At 47.5% G+C, this 22,809-nt stretch overlaps 1 protein-coding gene and 1 long non-coding RNA gene across 18 annotated transcripts in view; one reads left to right on the forward strand and one right to left on the reverse strand.

Moving 5' to 3' along the window:
- The window catches only part of LOC147029212 (uncharacterized), a 299,659-nt gene that overhangs the window by 122,432 nt on the left and 154,418 nt on the right, over nt 1–22,809 (forward strand). For 5 of the 17 annotated variants that reach the window (XR_015056838.1, XR_015056839.1, XR_015056840.1 and 2 more), the window contains exons 1-6: nt 4,821–4,916; nt 11,624–12,396; nt 13,834–14,814; nt 17,893–18,172; nt 20,688–21,120; nt 22,566–22,700. The exons of 3 other annotated variants lie outside the window; for them this stretch is intronic. Coding sequence is in view for 7 of the 14 variants with exons in the window: in XM_085876426.1 (XP_085732552.1) it covers nt 20,700–21,120; nt 22,566–22,700 (556 nt within the window). In the remaining 7 variants the exon portion in view is untranslated. Of the gene's footprint in view, nt 1–4,799; nt 4,917–11,623; nt 12,397–13,833; nt 14,815–17,892; nt 18,173–20,687; nt 21,121–22,565; nt 22,701–22,809 lie in introns of those variants that run through there. 9 more of the 17 variants (XM_085876424.1, XM_085876421.1, XM_085876430.1 and 6 more) reach the window with 8 other exon arrangements.
- On the reverse strand, nt 1,201–3,334 carry LOC147029213 (uncharacterized). Its single transcript, XR_015056862.1, has 4 exons — nt 3,156–3,334; nt 2,839–2,900; nt 2,447–2,495; nt 1,201–1,440 (listed from the first exon to the last, which is right to left on the reverse strand). It is a non-coding gene; the product is annotated as an uncharacterized LOC147029213 (long non-coding RNA).

A 22,809-nucleotide genomic window follows, 5' to 3' on the forward strand; every position in this document is an offset into this window, starting at 1 on the left:
ATTATGTGATTTAAAGGGGGAAGAGATTTTAGGTTCATTTTCTTCACAGGAATTAAAAAAGACAAAGATAAATTGAAAAAAAAACCTTGAACTTACAAATTATGTGATTTATAGGGGGAAGATATTTTAGGTTCATTTTATTCACAGGAATTACAAAAGACGAAGACAAATTGAAATTTCTTCTTTGACTCCACCCCCTTTATGACACCACGCACACAAGCCCCACCCATGCAAACCCCACCCACACAAGCCCCATCCACGCAAACCCCACCCACACAAGCCACATGCACACAAGCCCCACTCGCACAAACCCCACCGACACAAACCCCACTCACACAAACCCTACCCACTCAAACCCCAATCACACAAACCCCACTCACACAAGCCCCATCCACGCAAACCCCACCCACAAAAGCCACATGCACACAAGCCCCACCCACACAAACTCCACTCACACAAACCCCACCCACACAAACCCCACCCATGCAAACACCACTCACACAAGCCCCACCCACACAAACCACACTCACACAAACCCCACCGACACAAACCCCACCGACACAAACCCCACTCACACAAACCCTACCCGCTCAAACACCAATCACACAAGCCCCACCCACACAAACACCACTCGCACAACCCCCACCGACACAAACCCCACTCACACAAACCCTACCCACTCAAACGCCAATCGCACAAACCCCATCCACACAAGCCACATCCATCATATCCACATAATTAGTGATTAGATTGTTCGTTCCTCACACATTTTTATTTAATAAAAAAAATTGCTCCACCCACACAACACCCACCCACCCACCCACACAAGCCCCACCCACACAAGCCGCACCCACCCACACAAGCCCCACCACACAAGGCCCACCGCATAAGCCCCACCACACAAGCTCCACCCACGCAAGCCCCACCCACCCACACAAGCTCCACCCACACAAGCCCCACCCACCCACACAAGCCCCACCCACCTACACAAGCCCCACCACAAAGCTCCACCCACACAAGCCCCACCCACCCATACAAGCCCCACCCACCCACACAAGCCCCACCACACAAGCCCCACCCACCCAAGCCCCACCCACCCACACAAGCCCCACCACACAAGCTCCACCCACACAAGCCCCACCCACCCATACAAGCCCCACCCCCCTGTGTGTCCCCATCTTTGACCCACCCTTCCCCACACACACGGTGAGGGGAGCGGGATGAGGGGGATGATGGGTCGTTGGGGCAGCGCACCTACCCCCCAACCCCTCATCCCTCTCCCCTCCCCACCCCTTCACATCTCCTCTATTCTTTTTTGTAATTCAAAATCAGATAATTATAAGGAAAGCACATATAATTATACAAGATTAAAAACACTGAACAAAATCTTCTTTCTCAGCAGACTGATGGTTTGTGATTTTGAAACTCTGTCAACATATTCTGTTCAAAACAAAGAGGGAAGAACAATTAGGGTGTGTAAAGATGATTACCTTCGCATTCTGCGAAAGGTTATGTTTTGGTCGGCGTGTGTGTGTGTGTGTGTGTGTATGTGTTTGTTTGTTTGTTTGTTTGTTTGTTTGTTTGTTTGTTTGTTTGTTTGTTTGTTTGTTTGTTTGTTTGTTTGTAATCTTGTGATTCGTATAACTCAAAAAGTATTAAACCAAATTGCATGAAATTTGGTGGGATGATTGGTTATTAGCCAGGAAGCATTCGATTAGATTTTGGGATCGTTCGGGTCAAAGGTCAAGGTCAAGGTCACGAAAAGGTCAAAATCGTCTTTTTACGATAACACGGTCAATTTTTATTCAATTTGCATGCAACTTACGCCAAAATGTTCAGAATTCAACGCCTCATCTTGTGATATGCAATATGACACAATGACACCCATACTCTTGTTACTGGTTAGGGATCAAAGGTCAGGGGGGTCACGACCTTGAAAAATATGCGGTTTTTGTCATAACGCAGTCAATTCTTGTCCGCTTTACATGAACCCAGCACCAAAATGTTCAGAATTTAATGCCCAATCTTGTGACACAATGACGTCATAACACATGTCACCGGTTGGGGTAAAATGTCGGGGGGGGGGGTCACGCCCTTGAAAAATATGCGGTTTTCGGCATAACTCAGTCAATTCTTATTCAATTTGCATGAAACCAGCATCAAACGAGATTACCTTCTCTTGTTGAAACGTTGTATTCACCGAGCTTGCGAGTGAAGACTCGCCAAAACGACGTGAGTTGATTGTTGTTTAGTCCGTAGCCCCCGAAAGTCGGGGGGGGTCATGACATTATAGATATGTGGTTTGTGTCATAAGACCATTCATATGAAACCAGTTCCCCACACTCATACCAAGAACAAAAAAAGTAGTGGCGCCGAAGGTATGCGCTCTATGAGTGCCGTTCTAGTTATATCATGATATTAATAAAATCATAAATAACACATTCACCTCCAGAAGATCGAGTGCCGTGTTTTGTTCATCCAGACAGGTGTTTAAACTGAAAAATAAAAAATAATAATGAGTCAATGCTCGAGAGAGAGAGAAAGAGATAATTTCTCTCCTTTGACTCGACTCATTCAAGGTCAGAGGACGTGAGAGGACTTCCTTCCATCCAACAATAATGTCATTCAATTATCTCCTGAACGATTGAATGTCTTTAAGGAAGTCATACATTTTTTGCCATTCCTCGTGATATTCAAAGGACTCATTTTCCAGATCATTTATCAATGACATTCTTATTGTGGAAAACCTGTTAGAAAAAAAACATACAATAATTATTGGTTGTATCGTGATTTAATTCTGTATAAACAACAAATAATGAATTGGTTTCAGGATCTCACCTCTCATCTTGTGAAAACGATTGATCTGCAAGGTTGGATTACTCTTCCAAATACTCCATTGTCTGAATAAAACAAAGTTGGCGTTTGACAATAAATAGGCCAAGTTGATGACATCTTGGGAAATTACACAACAAGGGGTTTTTTCGGGTGTGTCTCATAAAGGAAATGACTTCAGGTTTCAGGGACTTGGTTCAGGTGTGAGGGCTGAAATAGAGATTTCATCTTTTCTTTCATTTAAAACTTACTTTTAAATATCTTTTTTGTTTGCTTTTAGCAAAACTTTGTTGAGTTCATGTTCTGATGATTTAAGATCTTACCATGAGAGACGTGGACACAGAATACTGTTATGACTCTCCACTCGGCCGAGTAAGATGACAGAGTCAGATGAGGATCCTCGAATTACACGTTTTATTTCCGAAGACCACACGCATGCGGAATGTGAATCAGTGACCCTTCAGTCAGGCTCCCCCGAATCACATTGAGAATATGCTTCAAAACCATCACATATATAATCACACAAAAGCAGAACTGGGTGTGGACTAAAAGTGTATGCTAAGGGATAAAGAAATAAAAGAAATAGATGTGGCAGTGGGCTTCTTTCCCTCCCCCCTAGGAGCCCCAAGGGAAGTTGAATCGGTCAATTCTCAGATATGCAACCCAACAGTTTCCAAGCCGCTTACACAACTCTCAGATATGCAAGTCTTGCAAACTAACAACTTTCCAAGCTTCCGACACTCCTTCACTAGCACCTGCTGATAACAAAGGCAAAACTCTGGTGATCACTGAGAATAGGAATGTGTGGGCAGCAGACACTGAAGGAACAGTTCCACAGTTCTCTCCAAGGTCGCACTAAGGGCACACCACCACAGAGCAACAGGAAGGGCGATAAGGGCTGAGTTTCCAAGAAACAGAAACAGTTGGGCGCTGTCCAAAAACAGTGGGTGCTCTGGAACACTGGTAGCCTGGAACATTTAAAGCAACATTTTAAAGCAAGGTTTGAATAATACACAATTACAAGCAAGGTTAGAATCCCGACAGCTGATTAACACACAGCTAATGGTCCAAAATATGACCACCCAGCATATCATCATGACAAATACTTCCTCATTTCCACAGTACGACTGTGATCTTCAAGGGACTTCCCAATTTTACAGAACCGAAGGAGGGAGAGTGAACTTCCCTTTCTTTCGAGCTTGAAGAGATAAAGTGAATATACTCGATGGAAATGAATGTTAAAAGAGAATTAAATGAGTCTCAATTTTACATTTGCTTGTATGGGAGGGAAGGGGGGAGGGAAGGGGAGAGGGAAGGGGAGAGGGAAGGGGGGAGGGAAGGGGAGAGGGAAGGGGAGAGGGAAGGGGGGAGGGAAGGGGAGAGGGAAGGGGGGAGGGAAGGGGAGAGGGAAGGGGAGAGGGAAGGGGGGAGGGAAGGAGGAAGTGTCTCCCATTTTGAGCTTTCGGGGCTTGGGTCAGAAAGTTTCTCCCTTTCCCCTATTCATTTGAATGTGCGTCCCAGAAATCCCATTTATCATCCACTGTCGCCGAAGATCTGGAACATGTTCACTCAATGCCCTCAGTACGGAAAACCCAGATCGTCCCTTTTCCACACTGCCCGAGAAATGGGGATCATCGGGTGAAGAGTGTCGGAAACACTTTGCCATCTGAGCCAAAATCTCCCTCGACTCTGTAAATCCGTTTTTACAATGTATTAAATAAACGGGGCGAACACCATCAATACCCCAGGGTGTTTAGCTTCAGCCGAGGTATCCAGGTGTGTGGCATATATAGAGCATCGTGGTTCTGATCGCGCCGTGAAACAAAAAGAAAACGAAGAGAAAAAGAAGATCGACATTAAAAATTAAAAGAAGAAGAATAATTTAAGTCGTCAACAACTATAATGGAGATCAGTGATTGAAAGGACAATAAAAGTGTTATGAAAAAGGAAGAAGAAGATGCGAGTTATTCGGAAGTAGGAGGAAGAACTTCCGGGTTCATGTTCCTGTGACTTGTTCTCTCCAACCCGGGTCCTCGTGGTCGGGGAGGAAATGATGTGAAGAAGAGGAGAGAGAGAGGAAAACGGTAATTTAAATATAAAATAATTCTCTGTTCCTTCATGACGGAAACGAAGGGAAGTTAAAGGAGTTTTTATTCAATGTTTGTTGAGGTGTTTGGTTGTTGATTTAATGAGGTGTTTTTCACTCGTTTTGTTTTATTCACCACGTTGTTTATTAATCATCATCACGAAACTTCGCACAGCGAGGATTAAACCTCATTCTTCCTTTAAACGACAAAACTACCAGAAACCTTTTATTTTTAACTTGTAAATCCAATTTTATCTCCAAATGAGGAGGTGAAACGAGGTACGAGGTACAAATTACCTACTTTACCTGTTCCGTGGGATATTTAACCTTCATCACCTGAATGGAGATAAAAACCTGATTCATCATCTAAAAAACTCCAAAAGATTATGTGGGTCTAAAATGCAACATTCCTCGTTAATCTTCGGGGGACATTCCGTGTCAGGGATGTTGGACTCGTCAGGGAAATTATTCTGGAATTCTACAACTCACTGGGAACGTCATGAACACAGTCCCCACTCCCCACCACATTCCCCATTCCCCTCCCTCACCATGTCGCTCTGCACCCGCCACACTGTGTTCCCCCCCCCTCTCCGCCACGCTGTGTCCCCCCCCTCTCCGCCACGCTGTGTCCCCCCCCTCTCCGCCACGCTGTGTACCCCCCTCTCCACCACGCTGTCTTCCCCCTCCCCGCCACGCTGTGTTCCCCCTCCCCGCCACGCTGTGTTCCCCCCTCCCCGCCACGCTGTGTCCCCCCCTCTCCGCCACGCTGTGTTCCCCCCTCCCCGCCACGCTGTGTTCCCCCTCCCGCCACGCTGTGTTCCCCCCTCCCGCCACGCTGTGTTCCCCCCTCCCCGCCACGCTGTGTTCCCCCTCCCCGCCACGCTGTGTTCCCCCCTCCCCGCCACGCTGTGTTCCCCCTCCCCGCCACGCTGTGTTCCCCCCTCCCCGCCACGCTGTGTTCCCCCCTCCCCGCCACGCTGTGTTCCCCCCTCCCCGCCACGCTGTGTTCCCCCCTCCCCGCCACGCTGTGTTCCCCCCTCCCCGCCACGCTGTGTTCCCCCTCCCCGCCACGCTGTGTTCCCCCCTCCCCGCCACGCTGTGTTCCCCCCTCCCCGCCACGCTGTGTTCCCCCCTCCCGCCACGCTGTGTTCCCCCCTCCCCGCCACGCTGTGTTCCCCCCTCCCCGCCACGCTGTGTTCCCCCCTCCCCGCCACGCTGTGTTCCCCCCTCCCCGCCACGCTGTGTTCCCCCCCTCCCCGCCACGCTGTGTTCCCCCCTCCCCGCCACGCTGTGTTCCCCCCCTCCCCGCCACGCTGTGTTCCCCCCCTCCCCGCCACGCTGTGTTCCCCCCCTCCCCGCCACGCTGTGTTCCCCCTCCCGCCACGCTGTGTTCCCCCCTCCCCGCCACGCTGTGTTCCCCCCCTCCCCGCCACGCTGTGTTCCCCCCTCCCCGCCACGCTGTGTTCCCCCCTCCCGCCACGCTGTGTTCCCCCCCTCCCCGCCACGCTGTGTTCCCCCCCTCCCCGCCACGCTGTGTTCCCCCCCCTCCCCGCCACGCTGTGTTCCCCCCCTCCCCGCCACGCTGTGTTCCCCCTCCCCGCCACGCTGTGTTCCCCCCCTCCCCGCCACGCTGTGTTCCCCCCCCTCCCCGCCACGCTGTGTTCCCCCCCTCCCCGCCACGCTGTGTTCCCCCCCTCCCCGCCACGCTGTGTTCCCCCCTCCCCGCCACGCTGTGTTCCCCCCCTCCCCGCCACGCTGTGTTCCCCCCCCCTCCCCGCCACGCTGTGTTCCCCCCCCCTCCCCGCCACGCTGTCCCCCCGCCCTCTCCCTCCACCCTCCTTTAATTATCGTGTACATTTCCCATCAAAGCACGAATCTCGTTTCTCAGATGATTGAACGAGATGAACCTGGAAATTTATCTTCCAGGAAAGTGGTAATTCATGGTGTGTCTGTGTGAGAGAATTACAGTGAAAGTGAATTTAGGTGTGTGTGTGTGTGTGTGTGTGTGTGTGTGTGTGTGTGTGTGTGTGTGTGTGTGTGTGTGTGTGTGTGTGTGTGTGTGTGTGTGTGTGTGTGTGTGTGTGTGTGTGTGTCATCACTTTAATATGTGTGTATAATCACAACATATATTTTTACACACAGACACACACACCCTTTTATTATTTATTTTGCCTGTGAATTAAAACAATTTGGAGTCACCACACATGATCGAGTTGCTTACGTAATACTTCATCATTCCCTTCACCTCACCACGTCATTCACTCTGCATTGCAGTGTTGTGAAAAGATACGTATGGACACCGTGGGGCCACGCCGTATGTCTCTCAAAATACCACTCCGCACTTGGAAATACCACCAGTCACTTCATTGATGATGTTAGAGAGATCTTTTTCTTTTTAAATTTTATGGCATTTTCAGACCCACATGACTCCATAATTATATACACCACATGGCCAGACGTAACAGCGGTGAAGAAAGGAACATTCAGCTATTCCATAATACTGTTGCGAATTCGCGCCCGCCGGCGTGCGAACGGCCACATAACTCGAATCGCGGCACGTCGCCCACCGGACGGACAATTCTGTCGTGACCCTCTCGGACCAACGCCGGGAGCAAGTCACGGGTGGGCCTTTCGACCTCACCACAATCGGTGCCAATCGGCCACCCGCGTAGGATAGGGTTGTTCGCCAAATTCGACCGACCGAAGTACCCACGCGGATGGTAAACCGGGCGATCGTACCTCGCCGCAGGTCGACTCCGGACACGAGCCTCTTGGGCGGCCCGTTCCGTACTATCAGGATAACCGAGCGGTGTTATCGTCGACCTGGACGGTTCAGATTAATTACCGGGATGTTGCACCCACTACGAACCCCTTACATGATGCAAGATGGAGGGTCAATAAAGAAAAGACGACGCGAAACGGGCACAGTTCAACAAGCAAGCATTTTATTCATAACCACAGACACAAAGCACGTATATACAGCCTTACAATAATCAAAATGCACATATAACAGCCAAAACAAAAGTAACAATGCAGAGCTACAACCGAATACGCGTACACATGGCAACACTTAAACAGTTCTACTTTACGAGACACGGTGCCACAAGATCCATACAAAAACCCCGAAAAGAAAATGGTGACTTCCCTTTGGGCCGTCGAGTCCCTCTCCCACGTCCGTCGGCGTGGTCGCGCCTGGCCACGACTCCGATCCCTGGCGTGGTAGGCGAGTCCTCTCCGGCGTGCCTCGCACCAGCACATGTTGGCCACTCGACGCCACGGATGGGGTTTCCGGCGCTGTCTCAACGCCGATAGAAAGGAGGGGGGGAACGTTGTTGTCCAAGATCGTGGTGTGGGGAATGGCAGACGCTCCGTCCCGCCAGCGGGGTCTCAGGACCGCACCACAGAAGACCAGGCCAGCGGCCACCATGCAGAGGAGACGAAGAGGAAGAGCGAGCCGGAAGAGAGAGAAGAAGACGAAGTGAGCAAGAGCCAGAGAGCAAGAGCGCTCCGCCCGTGTCCGACTTTTATAGCCCGGGGCTCCGCCCTTCACTCCGCCCCTGTTTTCGGCTCCACCCTCCTTCGAGAGGGTTCTCGAAGAGGGGCTTTCCCTCTCCCCGACCGCCTCACGCTGGTCATCCACCAATCGGCGGCAAGCTGCCCTCCCCCCTTCCTTCACACCAAGCGCGGAGAAAAATGGCGGGAAAAACAGGCGGGAAAACCCGCGCGTCCTCGCAGCTCCTTCCTTGGCGCCCTTGTTTGCCGTTCGGAAGCGGACGTAGGTGAAGATCTGGTAGCGTCGATGGTGGCGGCGTGGTTGTTGAGTGTGATTTGTTTGAAATACAAGATAGAAAAAGAAAAACGATGAACTCAAAGCGTCGCAGCCCGGATGGATCACATAAATTCCCTCTTTTCAACGGGTTTGGGCTAACTCCACATCTACCTTTGAAGATATCTCACCTGAGGGTCCTTTATGGTGTAATGTGAATTTCCTGCTCTCTTTGAAAAATCTCAGAACTGCCTTGCAGATTTAAGAATGCTTCTGGTTCAAATCCCTGAAAATGTATCCCACATCCAGAACGTCCATCCACACTTCTTAAACTCTTCAAAATGGATGCAATTTGTGTTCTTCATAGAAAGGGAATTTAAAAACATTGTTCAAATCTTTGGGTTTCTGACAAGTATCGCAGATCCCGGTGGAGTGACACTGTATCCTTCAGAGGTATGAATTAAGACGACACGGCAAAAGGAGGGATGATGGCCTTTATTAAATAAACAAATACACTTCATTGAAAGAATCACTGATTTCTTTTACTTTTCAGATTTAACTCCATATTAATCCATGAGAGGTGATCGTAGTTCCAAGTTGAGGTGCCTTTGAGCAGGACGAAGAAAATGCCGGTTTAAACCAGCGATGTGACAGAAGGCTGACCAAGATGGTGTGCCACCATTTCTGTGAGGTTAATTTTGTTTGTTTGTTTTGTATTGAGCACCCCCTAAATTATCTTTAAACGGAGTGTTTAAATTTACCCCAACACCCAGTTTTCATTCATACACTCCCTTAGGTTTCCCTTGGTGTGCATGCAAAGTTTTGTGCCACTTGGTTTCATGGTTTTGGAGTTATGGAGGAGACACACTCACTGATTATTTTCAACATGCAAATACCACCCATGGCTTTGCTGACGGAGAGACAGACTTGACACTTGGCTTTTATGTCCTTCCATTGCAAAACTATATTAACAAGAAAAAAGCTTTTTAAAAAGCAGATGTGAGCAAAATAGAAACGATTTTTCAAAACAAAAAAATACACAATTCATGAATACATCAAAAAGAACAAAGTGTTTCATTTTTTACAAAACACATTTTGGTCTCACAATGCAGTGACAAAGCTTGCCAGGTGTTTATAACACTCTGCATGTACAGAGGAAGTGATGACATCAATCTCAGGGAGATTGAGTAAAAACAGCTCGAGACCAGACAGTGCCTTCAGAAAGTGTTCACACCCCTTCACATTTTGTTGTGTTGCAGCCTCAATGTAAAATGGATTAAATTTAATATTTTTTGTCACCGATCTCCACAAAATTCCCTGTCATGACAAAGTGTAAACATGTTTTTCGAAAACTTTACAATTTTTTAAAAAATGAAAAACTTGAGATGTCTTGAGTCAAAAAGTATTCAACCCCTTTGAGCTGGCACTCCAAATTGAGCTCGGGTTCATCCAATTTGTTTTGATCATCCTTGAGATGTCTCGACAACTTGATTTGAGTCCACCTGTGACCAACTCAATTGATTGAACATGATTTTGAAAGAAACACATTTTTCCATTTCAGGTCCCACAGTTGACAGTTCATGTCAGAGCAGAAACTCCGAAATGAAGTCCAAGGAACTGTCCGTAGAGCTCCGAGATAGAATTGTGAGGAGGCACAGATCTGGGAAAGGGTATAAAACAATTTCTAGAGTGTTGAAAGTTCCCAAGAGCACAGTGAGCTCCATCATGAGGAAATGGAAAGAATATGGAACGACTCGGACTCTTCCTCGAACTGGCTGTCCGACCAAGCGAGGGAGCTATCGTGTGCAGCCTGTGGTTGCTGATTGAATCATTTTCTGGGGACATGACTGTGCTGCTAATTTAGTGCCCTCTATTAGCAGTACATTGTTACTCATTTTGCCGTCCTCAAAAGGATGACGGGCTGTTAACCCCACCTGGTGTTAATTCAATGGGTGACGGGCTCAAACTCAGGACCCTAAGATCTTTAGCCAGCACCTTAACCGTGACGCCAACACCAGGCTTTGGAGGACTCTGTTTTTCATTAATGCATCTTTTTGCTCAAGTGCGACTCGGCCCACGTTCCTGTGATGTCCAATACCACCCCCCCCCCCCCACCCCAGCCTGAGGACATTGTTTTCATGTATTTCTTCCACCTGTGTTCCGATCTCTATCAATTCTGCAACATGCTTTCATTCTGCTTTCTGCCAACCTTTGGATGTATTTGGAGAAGATTCAAGAAGGTTAAAGACAACCAAGTTATTTTTTTTCTTCCATTCCTTTCAGCCATCCCCTCTGTGTCACGATATGAACGATCTTCATCCTGCTTAGAGTATGTTCCTGAAACCTCACCTCCAGTGAGGAATATGATATTGTTGTGGATTCTCGCCCCGTCGGCGTGTGGGCGACCGCTTTTCGCTGATTGCGGCCACGCTCACCGACCGAACGTAGCAATCCAGTCGTAGCTTCCGGATCAACGCCGAAATCCAGCTTCGGGTGTGTTTTTAATCACACCGTAAATTAGCCAACTCTTCTGCCCACGCGCGACAGGGTTGATCGCCGAATTGTCGATGTACCTAATTATTCACGCAGACAGAAATACCAGGAATTTAGACCTCAATGGGACCCGTACGGACACGAGCTGTTGTAAACGGCTCGCTCCGTTTGCGATTGCCGAGCGGTGTATTATCGCCATGCCCCGTCGGACCCGATTATCTTATCGGCTATTAAAACCAACTAATATTCCAAACGTAATGACGGCAGCTCAGTTGAGGAAAGGACATGACGAGCAGGTGAACATTCAAACAATGACATTTATTTTACATGTATGCAGTCAATGAAGCAATGCAGATATACAAGCACGTATGCAATGAATGGGGGTAGGGATAAGACGTGAGCAAACAAAGCCTACAGCCGTTGTCTATCTGCTATTTACTGTACAGGCACTTAACAGTACTACTTCGCGGACAAGGTGCCACAACTTTCATGCAAAGAAAACCCCAGGAAAGGAAAGGGTAGAACAGGACCCGTCGGCCTTTACTGTTCCGCGGAGCTGTGAAGACCGCAAGAGCTCCGCGAGACCGTGCAGGTTACCTGCCACCCTCGTGTTGACTCGCTGGGCGGCCCTCGATGTTTCGTCAACATGGCAGTTGGTGCCACGGCGACTCGGTTGGCCCAGGCTCCGCCATGCGGCCTGGTTGATCGGGCCGAGCCGACAACGTCTCAGAGGAACGAACGGGCCTTACTCTTTTAAGAGTTGATGCTCTTTTAAGAGCCCGTCTGCTCCTCAGCGTTGCTCGGACCGTCTCGGGGCCAGCTGGCGACTTCTCTCTGGCTGCAACCCGACCAACAGCCCTCCACTGGACTCAAACCTCGGCACTCTCCACCGGAGTCCAAGCTCCACTGCACTCGACTCCGAACCCCGACATACTCCAGACAGATTGCTCTCCCCGACTGACTGCTCGCTTGGCGTTCCAGCGCGCCTTTTTTATGGGGTCCGAGGTTGAGTTTGATCTTCCACCTTCGACCTCTCACCCCCCCCCCCGCTGGCTCCGCCCTTTTTGTCATTTTGATCTGATCTCATCGTGAAACGCAGACGTGGTAGAAATCATCGGCTCCCGCCCCAACGAGGGAGTCTCCGCGTCTGTCGGCAGAGATGCTGTTCGTTGAGGACGCTGTGGCTGGCAACAAGATGGCGGCTTTCGTGGAGATGAAGGTGAGGCGATATTGTTCGTTTGTGGAGATGTTGTTGAGGAGATGTTGCTGTCGTTGTGGAGATGTTGGTGAGGAGATGATGTTGTCATTTGCCAAAATAAAGACAGCAAAAGAATAACGGCTGACTCAAAGATCACAGCCCAGTACACGAATAATTGCCCTTTAGACATCGGTGGGGAAATCTAATCTGGACACACACTTACCGACATCTATATTAATATTTCGGCACGCCCCTTTCTTTGTTCCACCATCAGATTTTTGTTATTGCATGAAATGAAACAAGATTTGGCACATGTACTAATGATATTATTGTCTTCCTTAAGAGGCCCCTCAAAATTCGTTTTGATGCATTTTCACAAACTCCAATGGATTCCATCCAAATTCGGTACGATTATGGCTTTTGGTCCAACTTAGGTCATTGGCTATAATTTTTTTCCATAACACTTCCGATATTCGAAAAAAATCGATAAATCGATATCCCTTATGAGATTTTTCCATTCAAATCCACTGAAGTTTAAGGCCTACAGGGGACGCAAATTTCCACTTTGCCCCGGGCGCTGTTTACCTCCGCTACGCCAAACTGTTAGGGTTAGGGTTTGGGTTAGTGTTAGGGTTAGCTACCCTAACCCTAACAGCTAACCCTAACCGTAACAGCTAACCGCTAACCGCTAACCCCTAACCGCTAACCCCTAACCGCTAACCCCTAACCGCTAACCCCTAACCGCTAACCCCTAACAGCTATTCAGGAAATTTGCAAGAAAGCCCGGGCAACGCCGGGCATTACTACTAGTAACTGATATCTGGGAAACCTGAATGGTGATCTGTGAATTTCCACAACCGTAACAATATGATGTTCAGATTTGGCATGCTGTGCTTGGTTTACCAAGTGTGCTTTTGTTCGTCAGCATATATTCACCCCCAATCTTTTCTCTCTAGACCTCTTTGACCCCAAAGACCTATAACACCTTTTGAAACACGAGACTTCCAAGACCCTTTCAATCCATTTCATCCCTTTCAAACCCTGAAGACCCTGAGACTCCTTTCTACTCTTTTGACCTTCATACCTTTTAATACGTTGTAGATCCCTTTTACCTGACCAACATTGTAGTCGAATGATATCTTTCACGGGTGGAAGGAATGTCACACACAAACGGATGGACGAACCAGCATATGATTATACACACTGATCCATCGTGTGCAATTCCAAAATCATCATATTGTTACGGGCCGGGGACCGGTGGCGAGAATGACCACGAGGTGGGGGAGGTTACGTCGTCTACCACCAGACTCCCCGGAATTGTAGGCCGTCGCTCCGGATAATTCCGTGAGGCGGCGGGTCACTTAACCGACCGCGAACGCCAATATCTCAACCACGTAGCATCAGGTCTTTTTGTGAAGAGCCAATTTACCGAATTAACTATGCTATTTCGATTACCAGGTAACCACGCCCTCGGCACGTCTTGCTCGAACCGGGTCACTCTACCGACTGCGGTAGAGTTCCAACTATCGACTACCAACTCAGGTTCGGGTGCAGTCGAGCGGAACTGCCAAAGCCGTGCCGGCTGGGATGAGCAGATTAATGAGAACAAAGACCTGGCTAAAACTCAGATCCGAACCATGCTGGACCAATGAAAGAAAGGATGGAAACGAACTGGGAACATTTCCACAATAATTTATTAACAAAAAAGAAGATGCAGAGCAAGACTTATCGCGGAATATCTAAGCAAGAATTTACAATGTTCAAAAACACTTGTGCAGTTTCGACTTGCAAGACAGGCCCACACACTCAGACGCACACTCAGATGGTTTATTAAAAGACCCCCACAGCCAGAGAGGGAGAGACGAGCTGGGGGTCGCAGTTCGCTTGGGTAACTGCATGTTGAAGGGAGGGGTGCTCCGTGGTGCGGCACCTGCTAATGCTCGTGTGGCTCGGCCCACAGTCACACGCGTGGGGCTCGTGCCCGTGGAGGAACCTGAGCGGAGCAGTCGGAGATCAGGGTTGAGGATGGGACCCAGGAAAACACCAACGAATGCCAGCGAAATGCAGAACTCCACTCGAACGCCCCAGACTCCAGCTCAAACCGCACGACGCACACCAACCAACTCAACTCCTCCAAACAACTCGACACGCTGAGGATCGCGTCGTATTTTTATGGACCTCCCCGAACGGGGCGAGGGCTCGGTGAAACAGACGTTACCGTCCGCCCCGATTGGACAGGGCCTCCACGGATCCGCCCCTTTCTGGGCGGGGGTTCGGCCAGACCGGGAAAACCCCGCCCCCTTCAGGCGTGTCTGGATCCGCCAAGAAGAAACCACTGCAAGAGTTGGAGCGTTTTGAGAAGCCGAATAGGAACTGTGGACTGGACGTTTTTGCCCCGTATGCTGTGGCCAGCGAGGCGAGGGTTGCAAGCGCTGGAAGGTACGTGGTTGGTTGTTGGTTTGTTTGTTGAATGATCATTGGAGGGTTTGTTGGACGGTCGTTAGATGGTTTGTTTGATGGTCGTTGGATGTAACAACCTACCTAAAAGGACATCGCAATGCACACCTTTGATTCTCCCACTAGACAAAAGGAAGGGACCTGTCTCACCTGCACTAAACGGATTAACTGACTCTTGGGACATCTGTATGTTTGAATGCATCTAGTTTCCAGATCCGTAACAATATTTAACAGCAAAGATATTGAGGCGGTGGTCTGTTGCTTCCTTCACCACCCAGGTGGTTTATCCACCACCCTTTCTGCACTACCTGGCTTTCGACACAACCCAGGTTCAATTTTTTTTTAATCTGATTGAAAATAATTGTAATTTACCTGCAGCTTTGGATTATTTTGAAGCAACTTTTATTGAAATTTTTTCTCTCCCATGAGTGTTTCTGTATTTCAGGAATTGTCAGACAGACAGCATTAGCCTTTTCTTATATAGAGATGGTGGGGCCAGGGCCAGATTTAGGGGTAGTTGACCCAGGAGACGGGTTTGGGTGAGCCTGCCAGGAAGATACACGACATGGCCAAAAGTGCTGTATGTGGACACCAGCTTGTGCAACATCTCATTCCAAAATCATGGGCAGTTATTTGGTGTTGGTCCCCCCTTTGCTGCTATAACAGCCTCCACTCTTCTGGGAAAGCTTTCCGCGAGATGTTGGAACATTGCTGTGGGAATTTGCTTCCATTCAGCCGCAAGAGGTTGGGCACTTATGTTGGGTGATTAGGTCTGGCTTGCAGTAGGCATTCCAATTCATCCCAAAGGTGTTTGGGGTTGAGGTCAGGGCTCTGTGCAGACCAGTCAAGTTCTTCCACACCGATCTCGACGAACCATTTCTGTATGGACCTCCCTTTATGCAAGGGGGCATGGTCATGCTAAAACAGGAAAGGGCCTTCCCCAAACTGTTGGAAGCACAGATATCTGTGCCACAAAGTTGGAAGCACAGATATCATCTGGAATGTCATTGTGTGCTGCAGCATTAAGATTTCAGTTCACTGGAACGAAAGGGCTGAGCTTGAAGCATGAAAAACAGCCCCAGACCATTATTCCTCATCCACCAAAGATGACAGTTGCCATGAATGCATTCGCGCAAGTGGCGTTCTCTTGGCATTCGCCAAACTCTGATTTGTCCGTCGGACTGCCAGGTGGTGAAGCGTGTTTCATCACTCCAGAGAATCCATTTCCACTGGTCCAGAGTCCAATGGTGGTGAGCTTTACACTCCAGCCAACGCCTGTCATTGCGCATGGTGATCTTAGGCTTGTGTGCGGCTGCTCTTCCATGGAAACCCATTTCATGAAGCTCTCCTCGAAAAGTGCTTGTGCTGACGTTGCTTCCAGAGTCCGTTTGGACCTCGGTAGTGAGTGTTGCAACTGGCGACAGACAATTATTCTGTGCTTCGAACTTCAGGATTCGGTGGTCCCATTCTGTGAGCTTGTGAAGCTGACCACTTCATGGCTGAGCTCCTGTTGCTCCAAGACATTTCAACTCCACAAAAACTGCACTTACAGTTGACTGGAGAGCTCTTGCAGGGCAGAAATTTTACGAACGGACTTGTTGGAAAGGTGGCATCCGATGACTGTGCCACGTTGAAATCACTGAGCTCTTCAGTACGGCCCATTGAACTTCCAATGTTTGTCGATGGATATTGCATGGCTGTGTACTTGATTTCATACATCTGTCAGCAATGGGTGTGGCTGAAATAGCCGAATCCACCCATCAGAAGGGGTGTTGCATACTTTTGGCCATGTTGTGCACAACAGGTATGAACAAGGAACTTTGGCACAGGAGGTGGCAATTCAAATTTGTTCTGTCATATCTGTGCTCGACCGACACCACGATTCAGATTCAATAAATTTGTCAAGCTAACGACTCAATTTAACAAGGGGATTAGGGGTGGGGGAGAGTGGAGATGAGAAAAGTGGGGCAGGTGAAGGGATATCACCAAGTGTGAAAATAAAATAAAAAAAATTCAAATTTTGGTGGAGGAGGAAAGGCGGGGGGGGAGGCAGTTTCGGGGTCAAGAACAGATGACATCAACCACATTATCCCTTGACAAGACCCTTGCTGCCCTCTCACTACTGCCTGCCCTCACTCGGACCTCACCATTGCCTGCCCTCACTGCCTCCTCACCATTGCCTGTCCTCACTTCCCCCTCACCACTGCCTGCCCTCAATAACCCTCACCATTTCCTGCATTCACTCTCCCCATCACCACTACCTGCACTCGCTGCCTCCTCATAAGTTTTTCAAATGTTGAACAAACGTAAAGGGGGTTCTGAAGACAACTCTTGCGTGTGGCATTGTTTCATCTAAGGACGGCCCTGTGTGTGGCAGTCGCAGATTGATCACATTAGGCTTCGCTCTGTGTGAAGGGAAATTCATTCATTCGTTCATTGGAAGCATGTGCACAGCATGTCGCTGCGTCAGCTTTCCATCAGTATTCCAGGGGTCGCTGTCTGGCCATCCCCCAGGCAGATGCCTGCCTCATCCCCATCTCTTAGGGATTGGACATTGCAGCACCAACCCGAAGGAACAGCCACAGGTTAACCCGAGGAGACTGGTGGATGACACCACAGCACCACCCCAACACACACAACAGTGTGTTTTGCAGAGCAAAGTGTTTCGTGGTGGCCGGATTGCAAATCGTGCCACCAACCTCGGGAAGGCAACCGACTGCAGGAGGACGTCCGCAGATGCAGTTAGCACCAGATATCGATGGCTGTTGGCTCACGAGTTCCTCTACCCTTTCACAGGTTTTGTATTCAGTCCTGCTGGGTGTCCATGAAAGGGAAATGAGGAAGAAGAAAAGGAATGAGGTTCTTCCCAACCATGGCTTTTCTGTTTGTTTTGTCCTTGTTTTGTGCGACCTTGGTGTTCCTGTTGATGTATTGCCTTTTTGGTTCCGGACATTGATTAAATGAATATTAATGAAACAATAATTGGAGCGCAATGGGGACGAGTGGAGGTGAGGTGGTGATGGGGCTCTTTCATTTATCATTCTTTCCATTTGTTTGCAGTGGCAACTGGTCGCATCATTGCTTCGAGTATGGTTGTGCCACTGATGTGGTGCCCCCTGTAAATGAGAGAAGAAATTTGGAAATTGGCCAGTGTGCCACGGATAGCTCGCCTTCTCTTCAAGAAAGATGCCGTGGGGTCTTTAATGTCGACCAACTAATGCTGTAAGAGGGGATGCCCTGAAGGACGGCACACACATTGATCCCTTTCCCTGACTGCGAAACACCACGGTGACAGTTTACAGCCACATCGGGATTCAAACACAAGCTGGACAACTCAGAGGCAAGTGTGCCCACCCCAAGGCCATCCTGCCAGCCCACATGGGGTGAACAAACTGGCTGTAAACCCCACATTGATGGGATAAAATACAGAGGAAAGAAAATAACATGTACAACCTTTCCTTTATTAACCTCCGCCATCTTCAAAGATGGGTGGAGGTGACTATTTTCACCCCTTTCTGTTTGTTTGTTTGTTTGTTACTTCCGAAATCTAAAGATTTCGTAAGTATGTTGATGCCTTCCGTTTCTGTTTGTAGATTTCGTAATTATATTGATGATTTCCGTTTCTGTTTGTTTGTTTGTTTGTAGACATGATAACTCGAGAATGGAAGAAGCTACCAATGTCAAATTACACCACGTGAGTCAGGAGGGTGATGGCTTGTGCTGATTAGAATTTGGTCAAAGGTCAAGGTCACAGTGAGGTCAAATATTCGATTTTTGATGGTTTAGTACAGATCACTCGAACGGAAGAAGGTACCAATGTCAAATTACACCACGTGATTCAGGAGGGTGATGGCTAGTGCTGATTAGATTTTGGTCAAAATCGGTCAAAGGTCAAGGTCACAGTGAGGTCAAACATCCAAAACATTCAATTTTTGATGGTTTGGTACAGAATCATCGTAGAAACTTCTGGTTTGTGTCGCTACCTTCTCCAGAGACAGCTTTTATTCGACAAGGTCAGAGGTCAAGTTGACGATTTCGTAAGTACCAGTTTATGACTGCTTGTTTGTTTGTTTGCAGGCACGATAACTCGAGAACGGAAGAAGCTACCAATGTCAAATTATACCACGTGATTCAGGAGGGTGATGGCAAGTGCTGATTAGATTTTAGTCGAAATCGGTCAAAGGTCAAGGTCACAGTGAGGTCAAACATCCAAAAAATGATAACTCGAGAATGGAAGAAGCTACCGATGTGAAATTACACCACGTGATTCTGGAGGGTGATGGCAAGTGCTGATTACATTTTGGTCAAAATCGGTCAAAGGTCAAGGTCACAGTGAGGTCAAATATTCGATTTTTGATGGTTTGGTCCAGATAACTCGAACGGAAGAAGCTACCAATCTCAAATTACACCACGTGATTCAGGAGGGTGATGGCTCATGCTGATTCGTTTTTGGTCAAAATCAGTCAAAGGTCAAGGTCACAGTGAGGTCAAAAAATGATAACTCGAGAACGGAAGAAGCTTCCAATGTCAAATTACACCACGTGATTCAGGAGGGTGGTGGCTCGCGCTGATTAGATTTTGGTCAAAATCGGTCAAAGGTCAAGGTCACAGTGAGGTCAAACATTCGATTTTTGATGGTTTAGTACAGAATCATCGCAGAAACTTCTGGTTTGCGTCGCCACCTTCTCGAGAGACAGCTTTTATTAGACAAGGTCAGTGGTCAAGTTGACGATTTTGTAAGTATATTGATGCCTTCCGTTTCTGTTTGTTTGTTTGTTTGTTTGTTTGTAGGCACGATAGCTCGAGAACTGAAGTAGCTTCCAATGTCAAATTACACCACGTGATTCAGGAGGGTGATGGCTCGTGCTGATTAGATTTTGGTCAAAGGTCAAGGTCACGGTGAGGTCAAATGTTCGATTTTTGATGGTTTGGTACAGATAACTCGAGAACGGAAGAAGCTACCAATGTCAAATTATACCATGTGATTCAGCAGGCTGATGGCTAGTGCTGATTAGATTTTGGTCAAAATCGATAAAAGGTCACGGTGAGGTCAAACATCCAAAAAATGATAACTCGAACGGAAGAAGCTTCCAATGTGAAATTACACCACGTGATTCAGGAGGGTGGTGGCTCGCGCTGATTAGATTTTGGTCAAAATCGGTCAAAGGTCAAGGTCACAGTGAGGTTAAACATCCAAAACATTCGATTTTTGATGGTTTGGTACAGAAGCATCGTATAAACTTCTGGTTTGCTTCGCTACCTTCTCAAGAGACAGCTTTTATTCGACAAGGTCAGAGGTCAAGTTGACGATTTCGTAAGTACCAGTCTATGACTGCTTGTTTGTTTGTGAACAGTATTACGGAAAAACTCCTCGACGGATTTCGACGAAACTTGGTGGGGGGTTAGGTATGGTCCAAGGATCATGCTATTAATTTTTGGACTTGGTCCCCCCCCCCCCCCAAAAAAAAATTGTTAGAGAAAAAAATTTTTTTTTTTGCATTTCTACATGTTTTAAGTGATTTCCAATCCCCCTCGCAAAAAGAGAATTTTTTTTTTTTGCATTTCTACATGTTTTAAGTGATTTCCAACCCTCCTCAAAAAAAAATTGTTGCAACTTTTTTTTCAACAAAATTTCGATTCTTTTTTTTTTTGCATGTTTTAAGTGATTTCCAACCCCCCCCCCCCCCCCCAAAAAAAAATGTTGGAGAAAAGAACTATAACTCTCAGCACTGTTGACATATTTAATGAATAAGATATAAGGTTCACTTGAGTGACCCAGCAGTATTGGCGGCGGAGGTTTTGCACTCTCCCGAGTGCTCCCCCTCCAGTTAACATTAGCATTGTGTCCCTGGCAGGTCATCGGTGAAATGGACAACTTCTTGGAATGGCTCCAATCACAAGGTCTGAGAGCAGAAACAGCCCAAGCAGTGATCAATGTTCTTGGAATTGAGAATCGGAAGGTTCTTCGAGCTTGTACAGACTCCGATTCATTGCGAACAGAGCTCCTCTCTCTCACCAAAGAGAAATTTAAATTTGCAATGTACGCTGACTTCTGTAAATTTGTGAAATCTTTTTTGAAGCCGCAGGTTGTCCAGCTTGCAGGATCTTCTCTGCTGGGATGTGTGTTCGTCAACTTAGAGAATGTTATTCGAGAACTTTCCAGTTTCTGCCAAAAGTTTGTTGGATTCCAAAATGTGCAGCTGGAAAATGTTCCTGGTTTCCAGGGAATCGGTTTCAGTGATGTCTGCAACCTCCACTGTCAGGATGATGGATTAACACCCAAGTCTGGTAAGTCACCATTTTATACACATGAGCATGTCAAGAAATACCCTGTTATTCAACCTTTAATGTGTTTTTTCTTGTAACTTCTGCAGTCTCTTTTGGAACAATTTTGTGTTGCTGAAGACGTTTCGATTCTTGAAATGCAAAGTCAATGTTTTTTTCTTCAAAATGACATTAAATTCCAAAGTGTTCCATGTTTCGCAGCACGTTTAAGTTATCCACATGAAGGAAGTAGTTTGTTTACTCCTCGTATAGGCATGAACAGTTTGAGGGACATCCGATGGGAGAAATGATTTTGTTACACTGATAATGTCTGGGCTGTAAGCTTCAGCATGGATTGAGAGATCTGTCGGGATGGAGTGGAGGCCTCAGATGTTTGAGGGACAGGGAGAAGGTGTTGAGACTGTGGGAGGCTTGGAGAGTGGGGGACGGGGGAGGGCCGTAAGCTGAGAAGGTGCAGGTTGGAGGGGGTGAGATGAGGGGTAACCTGAGTGGGTGTGTGGGGGTGGTGGGATGGAGCTTCCAGAGGATGGGGTGAGGGGGATGAAGAAATAAAGTAATGTGCAAGGTCAGAGTTGGTCATGTGCAGGGGATGCATTGAGAGGGTCGGGTGAGGAGGAATGCAGAATGAGGGGACATGAAGTGGAGGGATGCTGATTCCAAATTCTCAAATTGAACAATGAATACATTCTTCAGAAGAAGAGAATAGATGATGGTGAAGGTGGGGTACTCTTCATGGAAAAATAAGGAATGTGAAGCATTTTTAATGCTTTTAAAAGAACAAGCATCTCTAGTCAATGAAGAGTTTGAAGTGTCTGGTGAGTCGAACTGAGTTGCTAAAAAAACACACACACACACACACACACACACACACACACACACACACACACACACACACACACACACACACACACACACACACACACACACACACACACACACACACACACACCGTGTGTGCGAAACGCCTCTTGAGCATCCGAACATAATTTCACAAGGGTTGTGTTTATGATTGGATTTGACCCAACACATGGACGAAGATATAACAGAAAAACACAAAGACTCCAGTTTGGAACAATTAGCTTTAATTTGGTAGATTCAGCATGTGGGAGTGACGAGTTCAATCAACAAGTGTAAAAAAAAAAAAAAAAAAAAAATCCCCAAACCGGAAGTCAAGGAAAGAGTTCGCCAAATTGTTTTGCGGCTTAAACACATCAATTTATGGTAATACTGAGTCCAGAATGGGGAAATACTTAACCTCTGAAATGGTTGCTCCATACTCCCACTCGTATATATATTTCTCGTTGAAAACACGTCGTTTCCTCTCCTGTAATTACGGCAGCATTATGGAGCCTCGTTCTCACAGCGGAAGTGACGTCCATTGCATCCCACCGATTGACCGAATTTATATTTGGCACTGTTCTAAACTTCATGTCTTTCATTGTTTTCAGGTGATGTCTCTCCTGTAAATATGGAATCCAGACGACACAACGGTTCATCCATCTCAGAATCTCTAAGATATTCTTCTGTGAAGGAAGAGTCAAATGTTCATTTGACAAATGGCAGTCCTGTCTGTTCTACAACAGGTGAGCAGAAACCTACAAAATGAACATTCAATCTTTTGAATTCAGGGTTTATAAAAAAATTTAAATGATGAAATATTTTGCATTTCGAGTTTGACGAAAAAACCGAAAA

The sequence above is a fragment of the Eptatretus burgeri genome, chromosome 4, assembly GCF_056783735.1.
Source record: "Eptatretus burgeri isolate ZD-2024b chromosome 4, Ebu_testis_v1, whole genome shotgun sequence".
Lineage (NCBI taxonomy): Eukaryota > Metazoa > Chordata > Myxini > Myxiniformes > Myxinidae > Eptatretus > Eptatretus burgeri.